This window comes from Haliaeetus albicilla, chromosome 2 (genome assembly GCF_947461875.1).
Source record: "Haliaeetus albicilla chromosome 2, bHalAlb1.1, whole genome shotgun sequence".
Classification (NCBI taxonomy): domain Eukaryota; kingdom Metazoa; phylum Chordata; class Aves; order Accipitriformes; family Accipitridae; genus Haliaeetus; species Haliaeetus albicilla.
In genome coordinates this window covers 58859508-58881105 of record NC_091484.1, presented here as the reverse complement: position 1 = coordinate 58881105, position 21598 = coordinate 58859508, and the positions used below count along the sequence as shown (strand labels likewise).

Here is a 21598-nt window from a genome sequence, read left to right as displayed (position 1 = left end):
ATGATTAAAGTACTACAGTAAGTATTAGCAGACTCAACATTTAGTTTCACAGAGGTATCCAGATACCAGTTTACTTGAGTGGTAGGAGGAAATAAATGGGAGCCTCTTCAGAATTTTTGTTTAGCATATGCCTTCAATAATATAGAACAAACAGAAGTGACAAACATTCTCACTGTGGTAAAACTGCATTTTGGTAAATTTTTCTGTACCACTTTCCTATCTGCATGGAACAGAAGTGCAGCCTTGTCGATTTCTCCATCTCATAAAAATATTTGTAGGGGCCTTTTTTGGTGGGGCAGGGGACAGAACATAAGGTCAGATATCTTAAAAAAAACTAATAGTATTTGCCAAGGTAGTTATCTATTTCAAGATTACTTGCTTTTCTATTTTGTTGCCAAAGCATATGGTTCCTCTTCTGTCATCTAAAACACATGTAAAAAGCAGTGTAAGAGAGCATGAACATCAAAATAATGACCGAGACTACATCCCAAGAACAAACTACAAAAGGTCTAGTCAAAAATATTACATTGTCAGAGGATTTCTGATTTATTAGAGCTTAAATATAGTAGAAGTATTGGTAGGATATACCTGTTGAGTTGATGACATGGAATGGCAGTATGCAGCATTAAGTCTCATGTCTGCAAGTTTCCTTTCTCATATCCTTCCTTCTTGTTGGACTGTGCAGTGCATATGCAAAATAATACTCATTCTTGTTTTCTTCAGTAATCTATTGTATTCAGGCTCAGTATTGTTTTTTCTTGTTTTATTGTTATCCATTTCTTTGTACATTTGTCTTAACTTAATGAAATCTGTGTCAGAACTTCATATTTAAAACTTTTAGGATGCTTCTAAGTTCAAACCTTCACTTTGCAGGCAAATCAATGTTCCTGTGAGGCTTTTGAAATAGAATTTCTTTAGTTATTTGACTGAAATCTCAGACAGTCTAGAAAAATGGAGGAAGATCAAAGTAGGAAATCATATGCCAGTGCCCTAGTGTGTACATGGCTAGCCAAAAGCAGTTATGGATTGAAATTAACATATTTAAATCTGGTTTTAAGCATTTCCTTACATTATCAAGGCTTGCATTAGATCTCAGTTTGTCTTGTATACAAAAAAGGTAAATTTTCTTTATGCAATTTTTACAGATAGTTCCAATTTATAATGTAATACATTTTTTGTTATGGTTTACCCAGCTTAATGATGTACTTTTAAAGAATATCAGATTACAGAATTGTAAAAATATTTTTTCTTGGTTGATTTGTAAGTGCTTTCATTTTTGTAAGGTTATTGTTTCAAGTTTCCATTTTTAAGCATAATGATTTTAACTGAACACTGTTAAAAATTATAAATCTGAGTAGTTGAAATGTTTTTTTTCATGTTTTTCAGTGGGATGGGCATAAGAATGATAGAGCCAGTCTACCTTAGTCCTTCGTTTGACAATGTGCTCCCCGGTCATTTGTTTTTGCAGGTATGTTTGTTACAAAAATAAGTCTGTACTATTTGCAAAATAATGAATATCTTCTAAGCACACATTAATACTTTATCTATTCATTGTGTATTATGGCACCTAATTCACTCTTTGGATTTAAAGAAAAAGTGTTTAGAATGAAGTTGGTATCTACATGTAGGTGGTTTAATCATACTGCATCTGAGATATGATAAGGGACTTCAAAGTAACTTAAAAGATATTAACTTAAAAACTTAGAAATTCTTTTTGCATAGATAGTCTGCATAGAACTTTTAGTTTTTGGAATATGCCTATGAACTCTGAAATATGAGCCTCTTTCAGGGTTCATCCTTCTGTGGATAATCAGGAAAGTCTCCAAATAGTAGTAGGTTGACTTTAAGTTGAAGAGAAAACCTGTATCTTTTTAGCCCTAATGAAAAAGATCCACCTGAACAAAATAACCATGACAAATCTTACGGTAGCACAGCTTTCACTGCCTCTTACCATAAAACTCCAGAGCTTCCGAAGAATGACAAATTTTTGTGTAGTTTTTATTGTAAAATTTAAGAACTTATTTAAAGCTAGCTTCTCCTTTTGCATCTTTAATTTCTGTGATACCTATACTCCTTTTCCTCCACAATAAAACTAATTAAAAGCAATAGTCAGACATGACAAGTGGCCACCTGTGATATGTTGAAAAATAGGATAATGAAATCATGGAACTTTCTAGTTTTCTTAGATCAGGTAAAATTCTTGATTTCAGTTTGATGGCACAAAAAGATTAGGTGAACACCTCAGTTAGATACCTATGACAACTAGTGTGCTAACAATGGTACTGTATTTTTTTTAATATAAATATGACAATTTAGAAGCAGAGTTTAAAACAAAATCAAGCTGTTCAGCCTTCAAAAAAAAAGTTATTTTAATCTCTAAAGTGAATGTAAATTTTACGTCAAATAAACCTTTGTTCAAAGATATTCTCTGAAATTCTAAGTTATCTCATTTGATTCATATAACTATCACTCAGATAGTAAGTTAAATCCTTTATTACATTGAATTGTCTTAGTCACTATTTCTTTTGTCAGAAGAGTCAGTCCAGCAGATGAGTTATTTTTATGCATATAATCTGTCTGTAATTGATCTTAATATTTTAAAATCAGCATCAGTGCTGTCTTCCGGTGTGGGCAAACCATAGTTTATCAAGCAATATATTGTCTCATGGCCTGCAGTAAAGAACAGGCCTTTTCTTCCCTGATTCAGCTTATGAGAGTACTTGCTTTCAAGGAACAGAATTGTTAGAGAGACAGGTTATTTAAGAGACTGTTGCACATGAGAATTTAGATCATGTTCAACTTCTTGTCCACCAGGATCCCCATGGCCTTCTCTGCCAAGCTGCCTTCCAGCCAGTCAGCCCCAGCCTGTATTGGTGCATGGGGTGCACCAGGTGCAGGGGTTAGCATTTCTGTTTGTTAAGCTTCATGAGGTTTCTGTTTCTCCATTTCTCCAGCCTGTTCAGGTCCCTCTGAATGGCAGCACAACCTTCCACTTTATCAACCACTCTTTCCAGTTTTGTATCCCCTGTGAACTTGTTTAGGCACTCTGTTCCATTATCCAGGTCCCTAAGGAAGAGGTTAGACAACGTTGGTGCCAGTGTCCACCCATGGGGTACTCCACTATTGACTGGCCTCCAGCTGGACTTTGTGATGCTGATCACAACCCTTTGAGCCTGGCTTTTTTGACTTGAATTTGCCATGTGTGAGATGAATTATTCATTTTTTTGAACACTGTGGCATGGAACTCGAAACTGTGCTATCCAAAGACAACATGTAGTAAGGACAACTTTAAAAGATTTTTATACCTTTGTGTTGAACCAAATTAGAAGAGAATCTTTCAGGATATTTCCATGTTGTGTAAGATGCACTACAGTGCACAATTATTGCATATTATTTTTCTTCAGTGCATCTGTTCTCTTTATACAATTAATAGCACAGTTCAGCTTCTTGGTACCTTAATTCAGCAAGTTTAAACTCCTGCCTGTTGTTCTTACTGTTCATTACTATACTACATCAGCATGTTCATATAGTAAATGCTCCAATAAACAGGTCGATATATAATACTTGTAATACACAGAGCTGCTCTGTGTCTGTAATAGTATCAGCTTATTTTATTTTGACTTTTGGCACTGTAGTCTCCATAGTCATAAACACTTAAACTTCAGTCATAGATACTCTATATACAGCTTTAAATAAAAAAGGAGCCACTGGAGACTTTTGACCTATACTGTCTCTTTTATATAATCCCAACAGTTCATTTTCTGTTAAGGAACTGACAGCCATATCATAGGTATCTTCACTGCTAAATGAATTTTTGTTTCAATGAGTTTGTCATTCCTTAATACAGAACATAAGGTTTGAATTCTCCCATATTTGTGTTTATGATAGAACTTGCCTTCCGTGGTTGTGAGCCATATTTTAAACCCTCAGCCAGGAGAGAGAATTTTGGATATGTGTGCTGCACCTGGAGGGAAAACAACCCATCTTGCAACATTAATGCATGACCAGGTAAGAGTAGTCATTGAGCATTTTCTGTCTCAGTGAAGAAAGCCTGGCCACTGTTCATTTGCACAGCTCACTTCACTTAGCTGTCAGAATGCACAGATAATTTACAACAGCAGACAATTAATATTTGAACGTTCTGCTTACCAATATGTTTTGCCACACATCAGAGTTACTGAAATGGGCACAGACTATCTTTATCAAATAGTCACCATCACATTTAAAAACTTATTTGCTGCAAATTGACCTGTTGAAATGTGTTCGATTTCACTTTTTGAATGTTACTGATGTATTTGTAATGGAAGAATTCATAACATGCAAGGTAAAGTTATGTAGGAACTGAGAATACATGGAAAGCAGAGGTTACAACTGTGTTCCAAAAGAATGCACAACTCTGTACAAAAACATATTAAGAAGTTCCTAATCCAATTAAATTCCTTCTCAGTAAAAATTATCAATTATGTGGTACAAATATGATCTTAGACTGAATTTCTAGTCTGCGTTTGTCATTCTAAGGTAGAAGGTCACAACACCAAAAATATCTCATAAGAAAGTAACATTATAAGAAACAACAAAAAAATAATTTAGAGAAAGACAAAGGAAAATAACACACGAGCCAAAAAGAATGTGGATATAGGAATAACAATTTGCATATATTAAATTGCTATATGTAAAATGAAAGAGAAATGCAGGTTGCTCTTTTCTAGCAGAGAGGGGAAAAATGTGTAATGTCGCTTCTAAAAATTTTGTAAGGTGTTATTATTTTCATTGGAATAGGGTTATTAGAATATATCAGATCATTTAGAAACTGAACTTTCGTTATGCAGTACTGCAATGGTTGTCTGTGCATTAATGGGAAGGTACAGTGGATAATGATTTGAATGTATTTAGAAAAGATGTATTCAGTTCTGTGATGGTTTGCTTATTGAAGTGTTTCTTCCTTCAGTATGGAAAGTTTGCAAACATGCATTAGAGAGTCATTAGACACTTATTAGATAGATTTATAAAGCTTCCAGTAAAGAATTCTGGTGTGATAAATAAAGGAAGTCTGTAAAAGCATATATTTCTATCATGGATTCATTTACATCTGTACTTTTTCGATCTGTGTATGTACATTTTGTATAACTTTGCATAACTGTTTTTTTGCCCTTAGTCATTTTAGATATTTTGATACCACTCCAGCTGAAGTGGTAAAGATTAAGAATACAGATGTTGAAATTTATCTGAATTGGTTTTCCTTTTCTAAGTATATAATTTTAATTTAAGATATGGAAAAAATTTGCACTGCTTTTTGGTTCTTAAGTTCCATTCACAGATTTTCCATACTAAATTTCCACAGACAGTAATTAAATCATTAACATTTAGAATATTTGAATCAATCTTATATTTTTTGTGATTTAATTGTAAAAATTATTATATTGTTTTTAGATGAGATAATCGAAATGTAAAATTACTCCATATTGTTAAGAGCTTTTAGTAGGAACTGGGAATAGTTAAAGCTTCAGAGTTTATTCTGGATCCCAGTCCAGACCACCGTTTTTTCCAGATGTCTTTAAGGAAGTTTTTCTGGCAGTGGCTGGCATGGGCTAATGGGTAAGAACTGTTGTCTTCCAGCTTGTTCTTTTTTCTGAGAGTCTCTCAGGAGAGGACTTATCTCTTTATATTCAAGTACAGCATATGTGCAGCAAATCCACTGTTTCAGCAACAGACCTAACCTGCAAGCACAATCAGTTGTTAGTGTGCATGCGTAATAGGTTGAATGGTGATAGGGGAGAAGCAGTGGCGTGTGGTCACTGAGTGCTCCTATAAGAGGTGATTTGGCTCACAGTAGTTGAAGGCTGGACACCATTGACACAACATAAATCCTTTTCTACTTCTCAGTCCTAGGCCTACATATTGGCTAACATGACATACAGTCAATAGCTTATTTTTACTGAAGTTTGGGTTGGTTTTTTTTACACTGTCTATATTAGTCATGTTACCCTTCCATAAGCCTCTAGGGAGCCATCACCAAGTAGGAAAAAGTTGTCATGTTTTCTCAGCAGGCTCTATTTGCTATAGCAAGTCTATTACAGGGTTTTGGTCTTTGGGGTTTTTTGAAGATAGTATTACTGTTCTGGATTTTACTGATGCTACTGTTTACTTTCCTTTGTGTTTAGAGATTTCATCTAGCAGATAGTGGTGTGTGTCTGTTTTGATTTATCTTGGGAGAGGAATAGAGAAATCTTATTCTCACATGAAAGGAATAATATGTAATTGTGATTCCCCTCCCCCCACATCTAAATTTATTATAGTATTTACAGTATTTCCTAAAGTAACTTGAGTGACAACTACTGCAAGTATAACAGTATGCTATGAGTCTGAGCAAGCCAGAGGTGTTGCTGTGGGCCTCATCTCCTCAGGACTGAGCTGTATGTGATCATGTTTCCTACCATCTCCATGCAAATTTAAAACCTGTTGACCTATTTTACCATGTATTTGAGACTTCTACCCTCTTTCAAATGATTACATTTTTACCTAACGTAGTGCCCAGTGAAACAGTTCAAAACAAACAAAAAGAAACTAACAAAAAACCCACTTGCCAGAAGTCAGACATTATAGGGTCCCTCAGGGAGTGACTGTGCCAAGCAGCTAGTGCCAGTCAGAATGCACACAGCTTCAGACTAGTATCTAGCCTAATGCGGGTATCATGGAACATATTGGTGAACAAGGACTACTGGAGTGTGGATTTAATAACAACAAAATTCTGCAGGGAAAACTAAGCCTCATTCATTGCGCTGCTCATGGCAGTGGGAAGAAATCAGGAACTGCACATCCATTTAATCCCTATGCTTTTGATAAAAACTTCCCATTTTTTTCAGGGTGAAGTAATAGCTATGGACAAGATAGCTAACAAGGTCAAAAAAATTAAGCAGAATGCTGAATTGCTACAGCTGAATTGCATTAAGGCCTTTTGCTATGATGGAACAAAGGCACTTTCAGCTGAGAAGAGAGAGGATGAACAAGGTAAAGTAAACAACTTGGGCAGTAGTAGCTTTTAGATGAAAACAGTAATCAGGTTTGCACTAACAGTATTAAACCTGCCACAGGTCTACAAGTCCTTGAAATCTTGGCAGATACCAAAGTTGCTTCAGCACTGTGAATGCTCTTATTTTCTGTTCTTTTGTGATAATCAGCTTCTCTGTGAAGCAAATACTATCAAACTATCTGTCCTTATCACAACCTAATATGCTCAAAGGAAATGCATACCTTTCCCAGATAATATCAAAGACTGAAGCCTTAAGGCTTCTTCCATGATAACGTTTAACCCCATACTCTGAACTGTTTGACTTAGTCTGAGAAAAATATTTTTTTTGCAGAATTGTTTGGCTTTTCTGCCTCAGAATCCTCATCTGTAAAATGGGGTTATTAATACCTAACTCCCAGGAGTGCTGCAAGGTTTAGTTCATTGATGTTTGTTCAGCTGTTCAGGGGAAAGTTCTATAGAAGCACAGTGTATTATTTTAAGTTCATTTCATTTGCTTTTCTGAAGTGCTGTATTTATGATACTGGTTCTGTTCCCATGATGGAATGATTTAAACGGTATCTGCTGTCTTGATTATTTTTGGTTTGTTGTGCAAAGTATGCTGTTCTTTCTCACTCTATTCTATCCCAGTCACTGGTTAGCATAAGTAGGAATCAGGTTGCATAATTCACCTTCCTTGTCCCTATGCCTTGCAGTTAGTTATTCCTGCTTTGGAGGAATAAAGGTACTTTCTTAATAGTCTTTATATGAACATAAAATATTGTAGGTCATATGTAGTACTTACACAGATGAACAAGAGCTAGCTGTAATACTGAGAGATCATGAAGGCTTTTCTGTACATCTCTGCAAGTAAGAAATTACATATTTTGAACACTGTAGTAATGGATCAGAGGTAGATAAATCAGATGATAGACTCATTTTGTTTGCTGCAACAAGCTAGGTAGCAGTAGTATGAAGTCACTCACTTGTTTTCACTTGTGACCTAACTTGAATATTTGAGGAACAGAAGGGGAAAAGGAGGTAAAGCATATATATAGCTCTCTTCCTCATTGGTTACCCACAGATACACGTATGGAGCCACTTATGTCTTGCTGATGCTGAGCTGAAGAGTCGCTCTAGCACTAAGGTGATAGAAACTTTTGGGCTGTTGAGCCAGTGGAATTCAGATGAAAGGATAGGTTCTGCATATAGAAGTTACATATTCCTTTATCTATCCAGGTAATATTCAGAAATTGTTCTTGTCTTCACAATCCTTGTCTACTGAATTGTTCTGCTGTGGAGACAGCGTGTGTCACACATTAGAGCTTGTAGTATTTCATGTTACTATGAAGTGCTTTATTCTCTACAGATATATATGCATCGCAAGAAATAGTTATATAGACAGTCCAATTATTATTATTTAAGGCAGTCATAACGGTTAACTACAGGCTTCTCAGTAAAGATTTGCACACTTGGTTCAGTTATGGGCTGACTGTGGTTTATTAAAGCCTATATGTACAACTCTGTACCCACACCTCTGACCAATCATATTTCAATATTTTTATTTGATTACTTTTACATTTTACTTTCAAATTATTAAAGTTAAAAAAATATTATTGCCTGAAGGGATCATGTATTATTTGAGCCTACAGAACTAAAACTCTTTAGTTTTCTGGGAGATGAAATCTACCACCAGCAGTGCTGAGACTTGTCTCTAGCTGATATTACTTTTGCAGACACTATCTATAGAACGTAAATGTTTTATGTCCAGGAAGCAGTAATAGCTTGTCCTTATCTATGGTGAAGGAAAGCAACAGCCACATTTTACATTACTAACTGCTTTTTACAGAAGGACCTCCATTCTTACCAGAGTCATTTGATAGAATTCTTCTTGATGCTCCATGTAGTGGGATGGGACAGAGACCAAATATGGCTTATTCCTTGACATTAAAGGAGGTGACTTCTTATCAGCCTCTACAGCGCAAGCTTTTCACTGTGGTACGTATTAATCATTGCGTAGATAAGATAAATTGAACATAAATGCTTTTGCAGCATAGAACTTCACAGTGAAAAATGGTGCCTCATTTTCCCTACCTTTTCAGCAGTTAAGAAGGTAGTATTAGCATTCAGTTAACCTCTCAGCTCCACTGTATTTGTTGCTAGGTGAAGTCAATTCATTGGAGCATGGGAAAGGTATATGTAAGCCATAGTAAATAAAAACCTTTGTATGTGTTTTTTCTATTCCTTCAGTTTCATCAGTTGTAATTTATAATAATCACAAGGGTCTAAGTTACAGAGCAGGTTAAAGTCTTTTCTCTGCAGCAGCACAGACTCTTGTAAGTTCACCACATAGAACTCCCATGCAGTGGTGCTGTGAGGTACAGTATGGGATATGAGATGGAGTACAAAGCCAGGAGGCCATATTACAACTTTTCATGCTAGTAGGAGTATGCTTAGGTTGATGCTAAAATGCAAAATTTCATGAAACTTGTCTAAATCTGAATTATATGTATTCAAAGTCAACCACAGCTTGAAAAGCAGCACAGCTATAGCTTCCAGGCCAAATATGTGGAAACAGTTGACATCTGATATCACTGAAAAAAATATTGTGTATCTGTGGTTGGCAGCAGGTGATGAAAACAGAACTATTCTGTCTGGGATATGCAGAGCTGTACAAATAACAAATCTTACAAGGTGAATCATCTCAATGGCATTAATAAACTGCATGAGCTATAATGATGATTTGGAAAGAAGAATATTTCTAATCCATGGGATCCTTTAGTGTATTCCCTGAGAATTAGGCATTATCCTAATGCCTATCTTAGAAAGATTTGAGTTCAAGTGCTAAGTTTTAATATTACAGCTTAATGGTTTCTTGGTTAATGTTGCTTAATATGAAAGTTTTTGCATTTAAAAATAAGCTGAACTACTGTTTATTTCTCCCTGCAGGCAGTGAAACTGCTGAAGCCAGGAGGTGTTTTAGCATATAGTACATGCACGATTACACTCTCTGAAAATGAGGAGCAAGTTGCTTGGGCCCTGAAAACTTTTCCATGCCTCCAGCTTCAGCCACAGGTAATAGTATTTTCAGGGTAATTCACACAATCCAGTGAGCTTGTTTTAGCACTGTAAATTTACACATTATATTTACTATCAAGAAATCTCTTTTTCACTGCAGACAATTTTAACTGCTGTGGATAGAAATAACACAAGAATTTCTAAGGCTCTTTTAAATCTATTTTCATGTTTAATTGAGCTTCATTTAGGGATCGATAAGTAGTTTCCCACTGTGTACTGTGGTTGTTTTGATTTGTACAGCAGTCATTTAAAACACAACAGGGACAAAAGATAGTTCAGGTTAAAATTTCTCTTGCAGTTGTTCTTAATGCATATATTTTATTCTCTTTTTTTACACATTCACAGGAGAGGTGAAAATTTTTTTATTAATGCCACTAAAGTAGTGAAGATTTGTGTAAAGGATGGGACACGAATGGAAAGAACCTTGTGTTTTGAGGAAGGAGGATTTTATATGTATGGGAGCTATTTTTGCGTTATGTAAAGGAATGAGAGAACAAATTTATTTTGGGCTCAGTGTCCCAAGAATATACCTTGTCTTTTCTGGAGTCAGTGTCTACCATTAAGACGTCTGGGAGGACGTAATCTATAAGGAGATAAAAAATTCTAGTATCTATCTATACTGCATACATTTAAAAAGTATCTGTTACCTTTATTCTACCTTGAGAGAGTTTATCATCAGACTGTATGCGTCTCTCTTCCTCTTTGTTGATGCGATGAGTTGGGTGGGTTAGTTGTTTATCATCATGGCTTTGAGGAAGAGTCTAACTCTGATACCTGTTTAGCTTAGTTATACATTCTGTGATGACTTTTATCTGCCGTAAGAGGTTTAGATGCATCTTTTAGCTGAAATTAAAAAAATATATACATAGGTGTACAACAAGAAATTATATGAAGGCTGATAAAGATTTAACAGAACTGAAGCTTTTCTTGAAAGATTTGTATGTCAAGGTTCTTCTGCCTGCTTTGTCACCATCCATTTACTAGGAATTTTTCAGTTCCGCCTGTTTCAACTGAGATTATACATTTTACCAACAGCACAAAAATTGTCCTCAATAGAATGACAAAGCAAAACACAAGCCCTATTAACTCAAATGCAAGATTAATTCTGGTTTAATCGACGTTCTCTCACCAGTAATCAGTCTTGAATAACGCGCTAGTTTTCACACACAAATGCCATATCTGTAAAAATTAAGATTTTTTTGTATATTTTAAATGAGATGCCACTGAGTTGTTTACCCACAGATAGTTTATAGTATCTTATAACCAGTTCCCCAGTAGTGTAAACTAAGGTGATCTTTTCCAATCATCAACAGGAAACTGGAGTCTAGGGTCAACTTACCTCATGTTCCTTTATGTATTTCCCATATTCTTTAGTCTCTCAGTGGACATCTCCTTATATACCCAGTCCACTGTCTCCTACTTTCTCAGTTTGGCAAGAGATCCTGGAATCATATTGGGTAAGGAAAAAACAGGAGATGGAGCCATAGGCGTTGATCTTGTAGGTGGAGGTTACTGCACAGCAGCTGATCCTTTGTCTGTGCAGACTTACTTCCTCTTAGGGGTTTACACAGGAGATACTGTATATCAGCTTAAATGCAGTAACTTAACTGAAAGGAAAAAGGAAAAGGTAGAGGAAGAAATTGGTCTGTCTTTGAGCAAGTCGCTTGACCCTGTGTAATATTGTTTTCCCTAGACTTTTACCTTTCCATCCTTCTATTATATTACTTCAAGTTGGTACCCCTGTCTCCCTTGGTATGTTATTTTTTCTCAATTTGCAATGGACACCTCATTTTTGTCTCTTACCTGGAAAGCACTGAAATCCTGCTGAGGGAAAGAAAGGAAGAGAAGAATCAGGCTGCAACCTCTTGGCTGCCCAGCTTTACAGCACACAGTACATGGTTAAGCAACTAAGTTGCATCATGTGATGACTGGGTGAGCTCATGTATTAGCAAAGTGTGATGGCTCAAAAAATTCTCTGCTGTAGGCTGCATTATAGACTACACTAGACTAGATTTACAAAGGAGATCTATTTTTGATATTGCAATGTCAGCTTTTGCACATTTTGTTCTATCTGCTTACTGAATGAACTGAAAGAACAATCCAGCTAAGAATTATTTTTTTTCCAGGAATCAGTGTATTAAATAGAAAGCAGTCAAGGCTACTCACAAGAAATGCTGAGAAAAGGGCTGTGATTTTAAGCCCTTCTCCTGTCCAGAAGTTTGATGCCAAATGTCTCCTGAATTCAGATACACAAGCTGTTCCTTTCTTTCTCTGCCTCATATACATACACATGTAACAGTAGTCCCATCTACCTGTTAGTCTAATTACATGACACAGAAAATCCGAAGCTCAGATTTTTCTGCTGCATCATCTTCCAAAATTATGCCTTTTCAGGCAGTAACGTATCCTGGACTGGGGCTTTGAGTCTTTCCAGTTGGAGTTTTTAATGTGAAGAATCCAGGTATTTCTACTGCTGTTACTGAGTATATTAGTAACTGGCTAAGGAATCGCTATTTTTTGACTTAACTCACAGCTATTAGTCAGTACACAGAAGCACTGCATCATTTGAAAGTGGCAACCTAAAAAACCTTTAGACCTTCTTATTGTCTGGTGATAACAGCTTTCGATGTTTCAGTCCTTTGAGTAATGAATTGATTTAGAGCTGTGTACCTGTCCTCAATAAGTGCTCTAAACCACTAGGCTAAAGTGGATTAGGTGCACCACCACCTCCTCAAAGTACTTTGGACCTTGTATATAGGCTTGTATACATATTGGCCAGGTGAGGGCAAGAAAAGAAGGGCCACATTACTTCTAAATCCTCTCCTGGTGTGAATGATAAAAACCTAGCTTGTCCACGTTAACAGTTAGGTGGCTCTGCATATACTCAGCAGAATACATTTAGGGCACATAAGAACTTGACTGATGCAATAATTTGCTTTTCTTTGTTACTTAAAAAGGAACCTCACATTGGAGGAGAAGGCATGAGGGGAGCTGGACTGTCGCTTGATCAGTTGAAGCTGCTGCAGAGATTTGATCCATCATCTGCTGTGACGTTCCAAGGAATGGATATTAATTCTTTGCAAGATTCCAGGGAAGATGATCTGATTTCACTGGCAAATAAGGACTGTATAGGATTTTTTATTGCAAAATTTATTAAATCAAACAGTAAATAAGCATTTAGGAATGCAACCTGAAAAAATATCTCTGCGAGTCCAAGAACAGTTCAGACGTGAAGTGTGTTTCTTACTGCTGCAATGTTGCCAAGCCAACGGGGCTGACGGCAGGGTTGCTATGGCAGCAATAAAATCTGCCAGCTTCTGCTGGGAAAGAGCCACAGGTTGCAGAAAGTAAGTCACGGTTGGGGGAAGGGTAGTATCATTTTTAAGTCTCCATTTGCTTTTGTATTTACAGCAGGTCAGTGCATGAATGACAAATATGTTCACTCTTACTGCTGTCTGTTCTATCTTTCCCCACATGAGTTGCTTACCTAGTGCGGCAAGCGTAGGAACAGGGTTTCTCTGGGAGGGGAAGTAGGCTACTTTATGAAATGCAAACATAAATAAAATAGATGGGAACTATTATTGTGAATTTTGGAAAAGGTGGTTTCCATGGAGGTTTACCAGTAGTTAATGTTTCATTAAATAGTGCTTCACGAAACACTGTAACATTTTACAAAGAACTGTTTTATAAATTGATACTTAGAACCTCATTTCTTTTATTTTAATACAAGCAAGATTCTCTGTACACATAGTATATACACAAAATACGATTAGGCTTTGTAGCATGTCTTTTATAGCAGCATGAATATATTAAACCATCATCTCACTCTGGGAATGTAAATAAATATTGTTTCAACATCAAACTTCCCATGCATAAACTGTATTGGTTCTGAAATAGCCTATTGGACTGGCTGACAAGTGACAATTTTAAAATCAAACATTTGCAACAGAAGGGGCTACAGTTGTGATTAATATATCAAAAGACAGAAAACAATGCATAATACCATCTGAAATGTTGCAAATCACCTTTCAAACAACTAAGAATATTAACTCTTTATTAGTTAGAAAGCATCACCAGCTAAAATCATATGAAAATTGAAACTGGGGAAGCATGCTAATGAGAACTGCATAATTAATACACTGCATAATTAATACACTGCTCAAAGTTTTAATAACCTAAATTTCTTCAAGGTGCTAGATATAGTTGAAAATCTGCTTCAGTTCCAGGGATGTTCTCCATTTGAACAGTATTCTCTTTTCTCAGTACTGCTGGAACTGACATTAGTACTAAAATTAGAGGGAAAAGGTAAGTACAATTCAAAAACATAAACTGACACCTCTGTGTGTGTGATTTTTAACTCTCACTCATAAATTTCCAGTTTTTAAAAGCATTATCTGAAAAAAGTCTGTCTTTTCACACATAACTATTTGTTTGGATTTAAAGGAGCGATACTTCTTTTATAATTTGTCTTTATACCGTCAGAAGTGCTTTTGCATTTGCTCGCAACCGAAACAATTTATACAATTCTGTTTCTCAGTAGTCCAGTTGTTTACTTGTATTTACTATAAATGTTTTAGTACTGTATGTTTTTTACTGTTCTTAAATAAAACAAATGTCCCTTCTTCTGTTCTTCCAAGGTTGACTAGTAAGTACATCCTTTGTAAGGTCTGTCCTAGCAGGATAGAAGGATGGAATTCTTGTCTACTACTTGTCTACTTCTGTTGGTCACTCCTTGCTATTAACCACAACTTGTCTAAAGAAGATTTAAAGTAATTTTGTTTCATCAGTAGTAGGTGAGATATCCTATTTAGAATCATGAAAGCTCAGACTATAAATTACAGTCTTTTTAGTCTAAATATGGCTAAAATAATTACTTGGTAACAAAAGGGATTAGTCTTTTAAGTACATGTTGAAATTTTTAACTTGGTGCTAGTAAAAAAAGCATTTTCTTTTTGCAGAATATATAAATTCTGTAAACATTAATCAGCACACATAGACTATATACTGAAATTTGCGTATGCATATAAAGTAAGGAACTTTGCCTCCAGTTTCAGTAGCAGGATTTGTGCAATGCTGAATTTGAAAGAATTAAGATGATTGCTGAATTTTTAGTGGAAGATTTGTTGAGACTTTCCCAGATTTCTTTAGTTTTGAATGATAAACAGGCTTTTCAAGAAGGTGATCTCTGAATTTTATATGAGCAGGTCCTTTGGGGCGGGTAAGAAACTAACTGACTTGTATTTGATTCCAGTTTAATTGCAGACCAGGCTTCACCTGAAAAAAATGACTGATATCTGAACTTTAACTACTAGAGTTGTTTCTGCAAAAGTCAACTGCTAGACTTAAAAGAACACTTAGAGTATTAAAGGGATAAGCCTCAGCTGCTTCCCCTAGGCCCCTCTCTCTGTTGGTAATTGGGGAGCAGGGCAGGGCCAGGGAGAGACTTCTCCATCAGGCAGTTCAGAACAGAAACTCAATTAAGATGCTCCAAATCAACTTAGCTTGGCTAAGTTAGATGACTGAAGATGGATGTATGTTTTCTTTTCCAACCTTACTGGAACTTTAACTAGAAGTGCCGGAATACTTTCTCATTGTCATCATTTTGATGTATGGTGTATATATATTTTTAATACATAATAGGATTACTTTCCTGATAAGAATGCTTTACACACTGAATCATTATGCTTCAGTGTTTGGTGCTGAAGCACAATTGAATATATATATTTTGAATATATATATATTTTTTTATATACATTATATGAGATAGTTATATATTAAATTAAAAAAAGTTATTGTCATTGTAATGAAAGATTAACCCTACAAAATAGATAGATTAGGCATGCAATCAGATCTTGGCTTTAAGAAAGTCTGAAAAGTAAGTTTTCTCTATTTGCAGAAATAGTCATTAGTAATAGTGCCAAATCTAAATATTTATCTTGGTCGATATAAAGATATTAAAATAGGCAGCCTAGTATAGTATGAAACTATTATACAGCTTTTTCCTGTTTCAGTGTCATGGAGTCCACCAATTTTTAGATCATAGGATTTCATATGCTTCTTAAGGAAAAGGGAATATTTTAGTAAGAAATAGGCTGGTGACGCTGATCAACAAGAAATTACTTTGGAGTGGGTAGTTTAAAATATAAAGAAAGAACCTTCTTTTATGATTAATTGTTCACGACTAAAAAATTTATGAGCAAATCCAGTTAGGTACTGCTATAACTCATTGCAGAGTAGGTAAGCGTGATAGATAAAAGTGGTAAGAATAAAGTAAGAAAAGAGAACACATTTGAATTAGAAGAACCAGCTTAATTTCTATTATATCTGATATAAATCTTTTTGGGGGATGCGTAGGAACACATCTCTAGGGTGGTAAGTTATAAAAAGAAACTGTCTATAAAACTATCGTAAGCTTATATGTAACAGTTTGTTATATAAAAGTGGAGAAATAAGTTATAGACAAATTGCCAAGCAATAAATTCAATTGAGTAACATTTGATTATAAACATTCACAATAAAAATGGCAACCACATATTTTACAGATGATAGAAGAACTAAAATTTTGGTGAAAGATCTGCAATAAAGTAATAAATATAAGTAAATGTACACCAGAAATGTTATATTACACTCTGAAAAATAATTTCTCTGTTCTTCCTCTAGACTATGTAATAAAGTTTTTTGCAATGTGCTTTATTTTCATGGATGGAATAGAATTAAAGTCAAAAGCATTTGGGAAATAGCTTTCAGCCAGACGTGTTAAAGCAATTAGAGGTCAAATGTAACCACAAACCAAAATAAATCTTGAAGAGGCTTTAGTGACTAACACAGGAGGTGGTTTACACTAACCTTTTTACTTTGGACAGACACTGATTAAAAACATTCAGACCACTCACTTCATTCCAGCTAAGGGAATGATAATGGACCACCTTAAAACCTCTGCAGGTGTCACAGAACATGAATATGACTTTACAAACCAACAGAGCTTAAAAATGATAAATACAAACAAATTCATAAAAGACAGTAAGTATTAAGGGGCAGGGTATTTGACCTGGGCAGGAACTGCATGTATAGGATACGTAACCAGATATGCAGCGAGAAGTGAAAACAGGTCTCTACTTTTTTACTCAGGGTTTGATGACTGGGATTTCATTTCCTTATCCTCCATTTATAATAAGGGCTATAGGTCAAGTGTTTACAAATTTCTGTGAAAACAGTAAAAAAACGGTACTCCACTCAAACTCATTGTGGCTTTAAAACCTGTCTTCCTTCATTAAGGCCAAATCCTTAGGAGAAACTATTTATTTAATTTTACACCTTGAGAAGCAAAAATTGTGGAACTCTTCTCAAATTCTGAACTCCTGATGCCAGACACAGAATATGAATTCATGAGTATTCTAGAAGAATTTTCTAATTTCTAGGCAGTAATTTATGGATTGATTTAAAAATAGTTTCTTTCAGCTCTTAACTCCTACTCATGCTGCCTTTGTGCACAAACGTGTTTGTTTATTCATCCCCACTGTCCTGTCACTTAACAGGTCTGGAGACTGTTACTCTCACCTCCTTCCAGTCCCTCCTCGAGAATTCCTTCTTCCATGATGTCTGTGTGACACTAAACAACTGATAAAGGATAAACTCGGGCTGCTGAACAGCACTGATGTGTATTCATTTGAAAAGACATACAAAAATAAGGTTAACATCTAACATATATATACATAAATGTTAAAAATGCATCCCATTCCTTCCATATACTGAAATTCTTTAGAAAAATATAGAGCGAGAGTATCACTTAACTATTTTATCTTCCTCCTTTTCCTTCTTACTGGTTTTATTATCTTTTTAGCTCATTTGAATAGAATTTTTACAGGTTGTTTTGTACCACACATACATAAGAAGACTCTGGAGCTCACTGGGACCTCTACCATTCCTCAGATTCAAAGCTCCTGAAACCAGATACAGAAATATGAACTCATTAGTATCCTAATGCAAACAATAATATTAAACTTTCTATTGGCAAAACTTTGCAAAGACATTTCATCACAATAACCTTTGATATGTCCTCCAGTTGGAGTATTTTTAAAGCTTCTTACTGAAATAATTCTGTTAAAGTGCTTTTCAAAGTCATGCTCAGCAGGCAGGTGGTATTGTGCAATATGTGTAGTACAAGCTCACAAATGATTCGTCACTCTTAAAACAATAACTGAAGGAAATTATCTTAGCAAGGCTAATAAAAACCTACTGAGTGAGTCTGCCTAAGAAATGCATGTGTTAGCATGTTGTCTGTACATAATTAGCAGCACTATATAAAACATGATTCTCTCAGTAGCTGGGTTGGGCCATGTCTTTTTTTTGTGATATTTATATTCCATAAATCAATATATAGGCCATTCTTAAATACTAGGTCTTGGACTATGCTCTTTATTTTCTCATTTATTTGTCTATACATGGCTACCTACTCCATGGTTTTCATACACTACTCAGTGCTTTGAAATTCTGCCAAACATTACTTAAAAAAATACCTTAAGAAAGGTGGAAAATAAACACTCTCTGGAGCAAAAATGAAAGAAAAAAAAGAACAACAACAACAAAATAATCAAGGTATTGAAGTGGAATCCATAGATCACTTCTTGGAGGACACAGCTGTCATGTAACAGTTGTAGGGAGCAACAATATCTCCTGAAGTTGGTAAAGTAGCTAAAGCCAGGCTATATAGAGCAAGACAATATAACTTCTATTCCCATTTACATGTGATCTGATACCATTCAAACAACAGAGTCCTTCAATGTCATTTTCCACTGATAACCTGAAAACCCTCTCGTATCAAAAGCCACTGCTATATACTCTTATATATTCATTTAGTAATACAGCAGATCTACTTACCTATGCTTCCTTTGTCTACAAAGTCATTTAATGATGTTTAGAAAGATGCTGAGAATTTTATTTCTAGAAAAATATCCTTTTCCTTGTGTTCCCCACAGTTCATGCTTTGAGCCAAATACTACCCTTGAATAAGCACAACAGTCAGCAGCACTGGGAGGAATAGCCAGATACCTGACAGCAGAATTTCACACTCTCACTTTGTTGTAAAAAATGCATTTAAAGCATCAGGGAGAGGGGCGGGAGAGGGAGGACAGAGTATGTTTAAGGGAGTTAAACTGAATTGCTTAGATGCTGGAATAGAAGATTGGAGAAAACATGCACCTGCCATATATCTTATCCATTTCACTAAAATGATATTCAAAATCAGGCAATGCTGATATTCCCAGAATTAAAATAATAAATAAAAAGAACTTCCAGCTAAATTAATTATTATCCCACTACAGTCTTTATATAATGTGCTATTTACAGTGAAATACAAAAAGTATTTCATTCATACAACTAGTACAAAGACTATACGTGATGCAGAACAGCTTTTACACTAGGCAAGGGTATGGAACCTGTAGTCAAAAATAATGGTGAATTTCCCCCCACTTACCAGTGCAACAGGTGTTCAATGCAAAACAAAACTGAGTTCACGCCCTTTGATTTCAATGCATGTTCTCTAGCGAGCTCATAACAGAGTATTTTGTCACAGTCATTTTTCTAAACTCTCACCAGCAGCACAACAGTTTAGGTGAAGGAAAAGCAGTGAGCTGGCTGCAAGGTGGGAATGCAGAGGAATTGGCAAGTGTAGAAAAAGTGGAGAAGCTACAAAAATTTATTTTCCAACAAAATAACTCTCCACAAGCTGTGTAAACTTTTCTTACTAAAACAAATACTCTAAAACACAAAGATTTTACATTTCCAGTGAAGCACTCACAGTAACATTTGCCTGTTTTTACTCTCCTGAAGTCTCAACAAAGAGCCAGCAGATTGATGCTTTCTCAATTACCTGGGCCAGTAAACTCCCTCATATTCCCTGACTGCAATTTTGATTTTTAAATTAATAGACAGAATGAAGAAACACACGTGTTGGGCTTTTGAGTAACCTTTGTTTTCTTCAGTAGATTCTCACACTTTGCTGCCTAACGTGCATATGCACACATACGCCCATCCACCACCCACCCACTCACATACACACCTCTGTCATGTGTGCTCTATTATTCTGACAATAGAACAAAAATTAGGCTGTGTCCGTTGCAATTCTGTGACCTGTACAGAGCAGAATAATTTATAGTGATAAGTTTGTTATCTTTACCATAAATTTAAAATGCAAAATTGGGTTTGCAAGGACAGCATAAGGTGTAAGAGTTAGACCCTTTATCTCAAGCACTCAATTGTATTTACAATAAGTATAAGCTTTCTGCTACAGAAGAAAAAGTATTTAGATTGAACACTGTTACAGATTTCCTAAATGAGGCTAGTTCCAGTTGCCAGTAATTCAAAAGCAAATCTGCTGACTTGGCATTAGGACTCTAAAACAGTGTGATCAAACTTATATAGTAAGAAGGTGTCTGCAGAAATAACATTTATAAACTGTATATACAGTACACAGTACCAGTACATAGAAAATAGATTTTGACTTTATGATCCCCTGTGTGTAAGGCAAGACTGAATTCTGTCTTCAAATGGAGTCCACCAGAGGTACAAGCAACAGATAGTGGCTCTTAAATCAATATGCAAATCAAGTGCATACAAATTAAAAATCAGAGCAGACAAAAAGTTTTAGATTTTTTTATGTGCTGATTCTGGCTTGCTGAATACACGGGAAGTTATTAAACATCAAATGTACCTTTTTTTTAAAAAACACTAACAACACCTTGATGGCAACAGATATTGTTCAAGTGGCAGCTACCAAAAAACAGCTTGAAAAATGGCATAGTACAACATCAGGAACTCTGCAGTTGTACTACGCTAATTCATATAGCACTAACCAAAAAAATAAGTATATGAATATTCTATTTCATGCTATTGCTATGCAAGCAACAGCAATACAAATCAGCATACAGAAGGATACCATATGTTCTGCAATGAAGAACCCAAAGATCTTTTCAAGGGGCATTGTTACAAGACTTCAAAGAAACACAAGACTGCCGCAGGCAAAAGTTACTGACGGATGTAAACATCCCTGTTCCATTCTCCTGCGTCATTACGTTTTTTCGATATCACTTCCCCATCCTTGTCACAATATTGGTCCCTCGATTTATGACGACTACGCTGTTTGTTGCATTCGTTGTGGTCCTGCTCGCGGTCCCTCTCTTTTGAGCGATGCCTTGATTCTCTATGTCTGTGATCACTGCTCCCGTGGGACTCGTCTCTATGATTGTGATCCCTGTGAGAATCATAGTGGTCACCATGCTCATGCGAGTAGTCCTCCTTTGGCTCTACATAAGCCGAATCTCTGCTGTCTTGTGTTTCTGAGTCAAAAGTTTCTTGCCTAGAAAGGCCTCTAACACCACTGCGATGGTTGTGGTGTTGGCTCGAGGAAGAGCGATGCTGGGATTTCTTGATGGGTTCAACCCGTGCTTCCTCTTCAATTTGTGAACCGCTGCGTTCAGGGACTGAGTGGTCATTCCTCTGGTCTCCTTGAGATCCCTG

At 35.8% G+C, this 21598-nt stretch overlaps 2 protein-coding genes across 22 annotated transcripts in view; one reads left to right on the top strand and one right to left on the bottom strand.

Annotated features, from left to right (window-relative positions):
• NSUN6 (NOP2/Sun RNA methyltransferase 6) overlaps window positions 1–15303 on the top strand; it is a 27762-nt gene extending 12459 nt beyond the window's left edge. For 8 of the 11 annotated variants that reach the window (XM_069776526.1, XM_069776504.1, XM_069776488.1 and 5 more), the window contains 6 exons: window positions 1387–1468; window positions 3889–4008; window positions 6864–7008; window positions 8856–9004; window positions 9956–10081; window positions 13042–15303. In XM_069776526.1, coding sequence (XP_069632627.1) covers window positions 1387–1468; window positions 3889–4008; window positions 6864–7008; window positions 8856–9004; window positions 9956–10081; window positions 13042–13257 — 838 coding nt within the window. In that variant the 3' untranslated portion in view covers window positions 13258–15303. Of the gene's footprint in view, window positions 1–1386; window positions 1469–3888; window positions 4009–6863; window positions 7009–8855; window positions 9005–9955; window positions 10082–11913 lie in introns of all 11 variants that reach the window. The other 3 variants (XM_069776557.1, XM_069776567.1, XM_069776546.1) reach the window with 3 other exon arrangements.
• CACNB2 (calcium voltage-gated channel auxiliary subunit beta 2) overlaps window positions 13780–21598 on the bottom strand; it is a 269194-nt gene continuing 261375 nt past the window's right edge. For 7 of the 11 annotated variants that reach the window (XM_069776370.1, XM_069776389.1, XM_069776408.1 and 4 more), the window contains one exon: window positions 13780–21598. In XM_069776370.1, the coding sequence (XP_069632471.1) occupies window positions 21107–21598 (492 nt within the window). In that variant the 3' untranslated portion in view covers window positions 13780–21106. The other 4 variants (XM_069776379.1, XM_069776399.1, XM_069776423.1 and 1 more) reach the window with 1 other exon arrangement.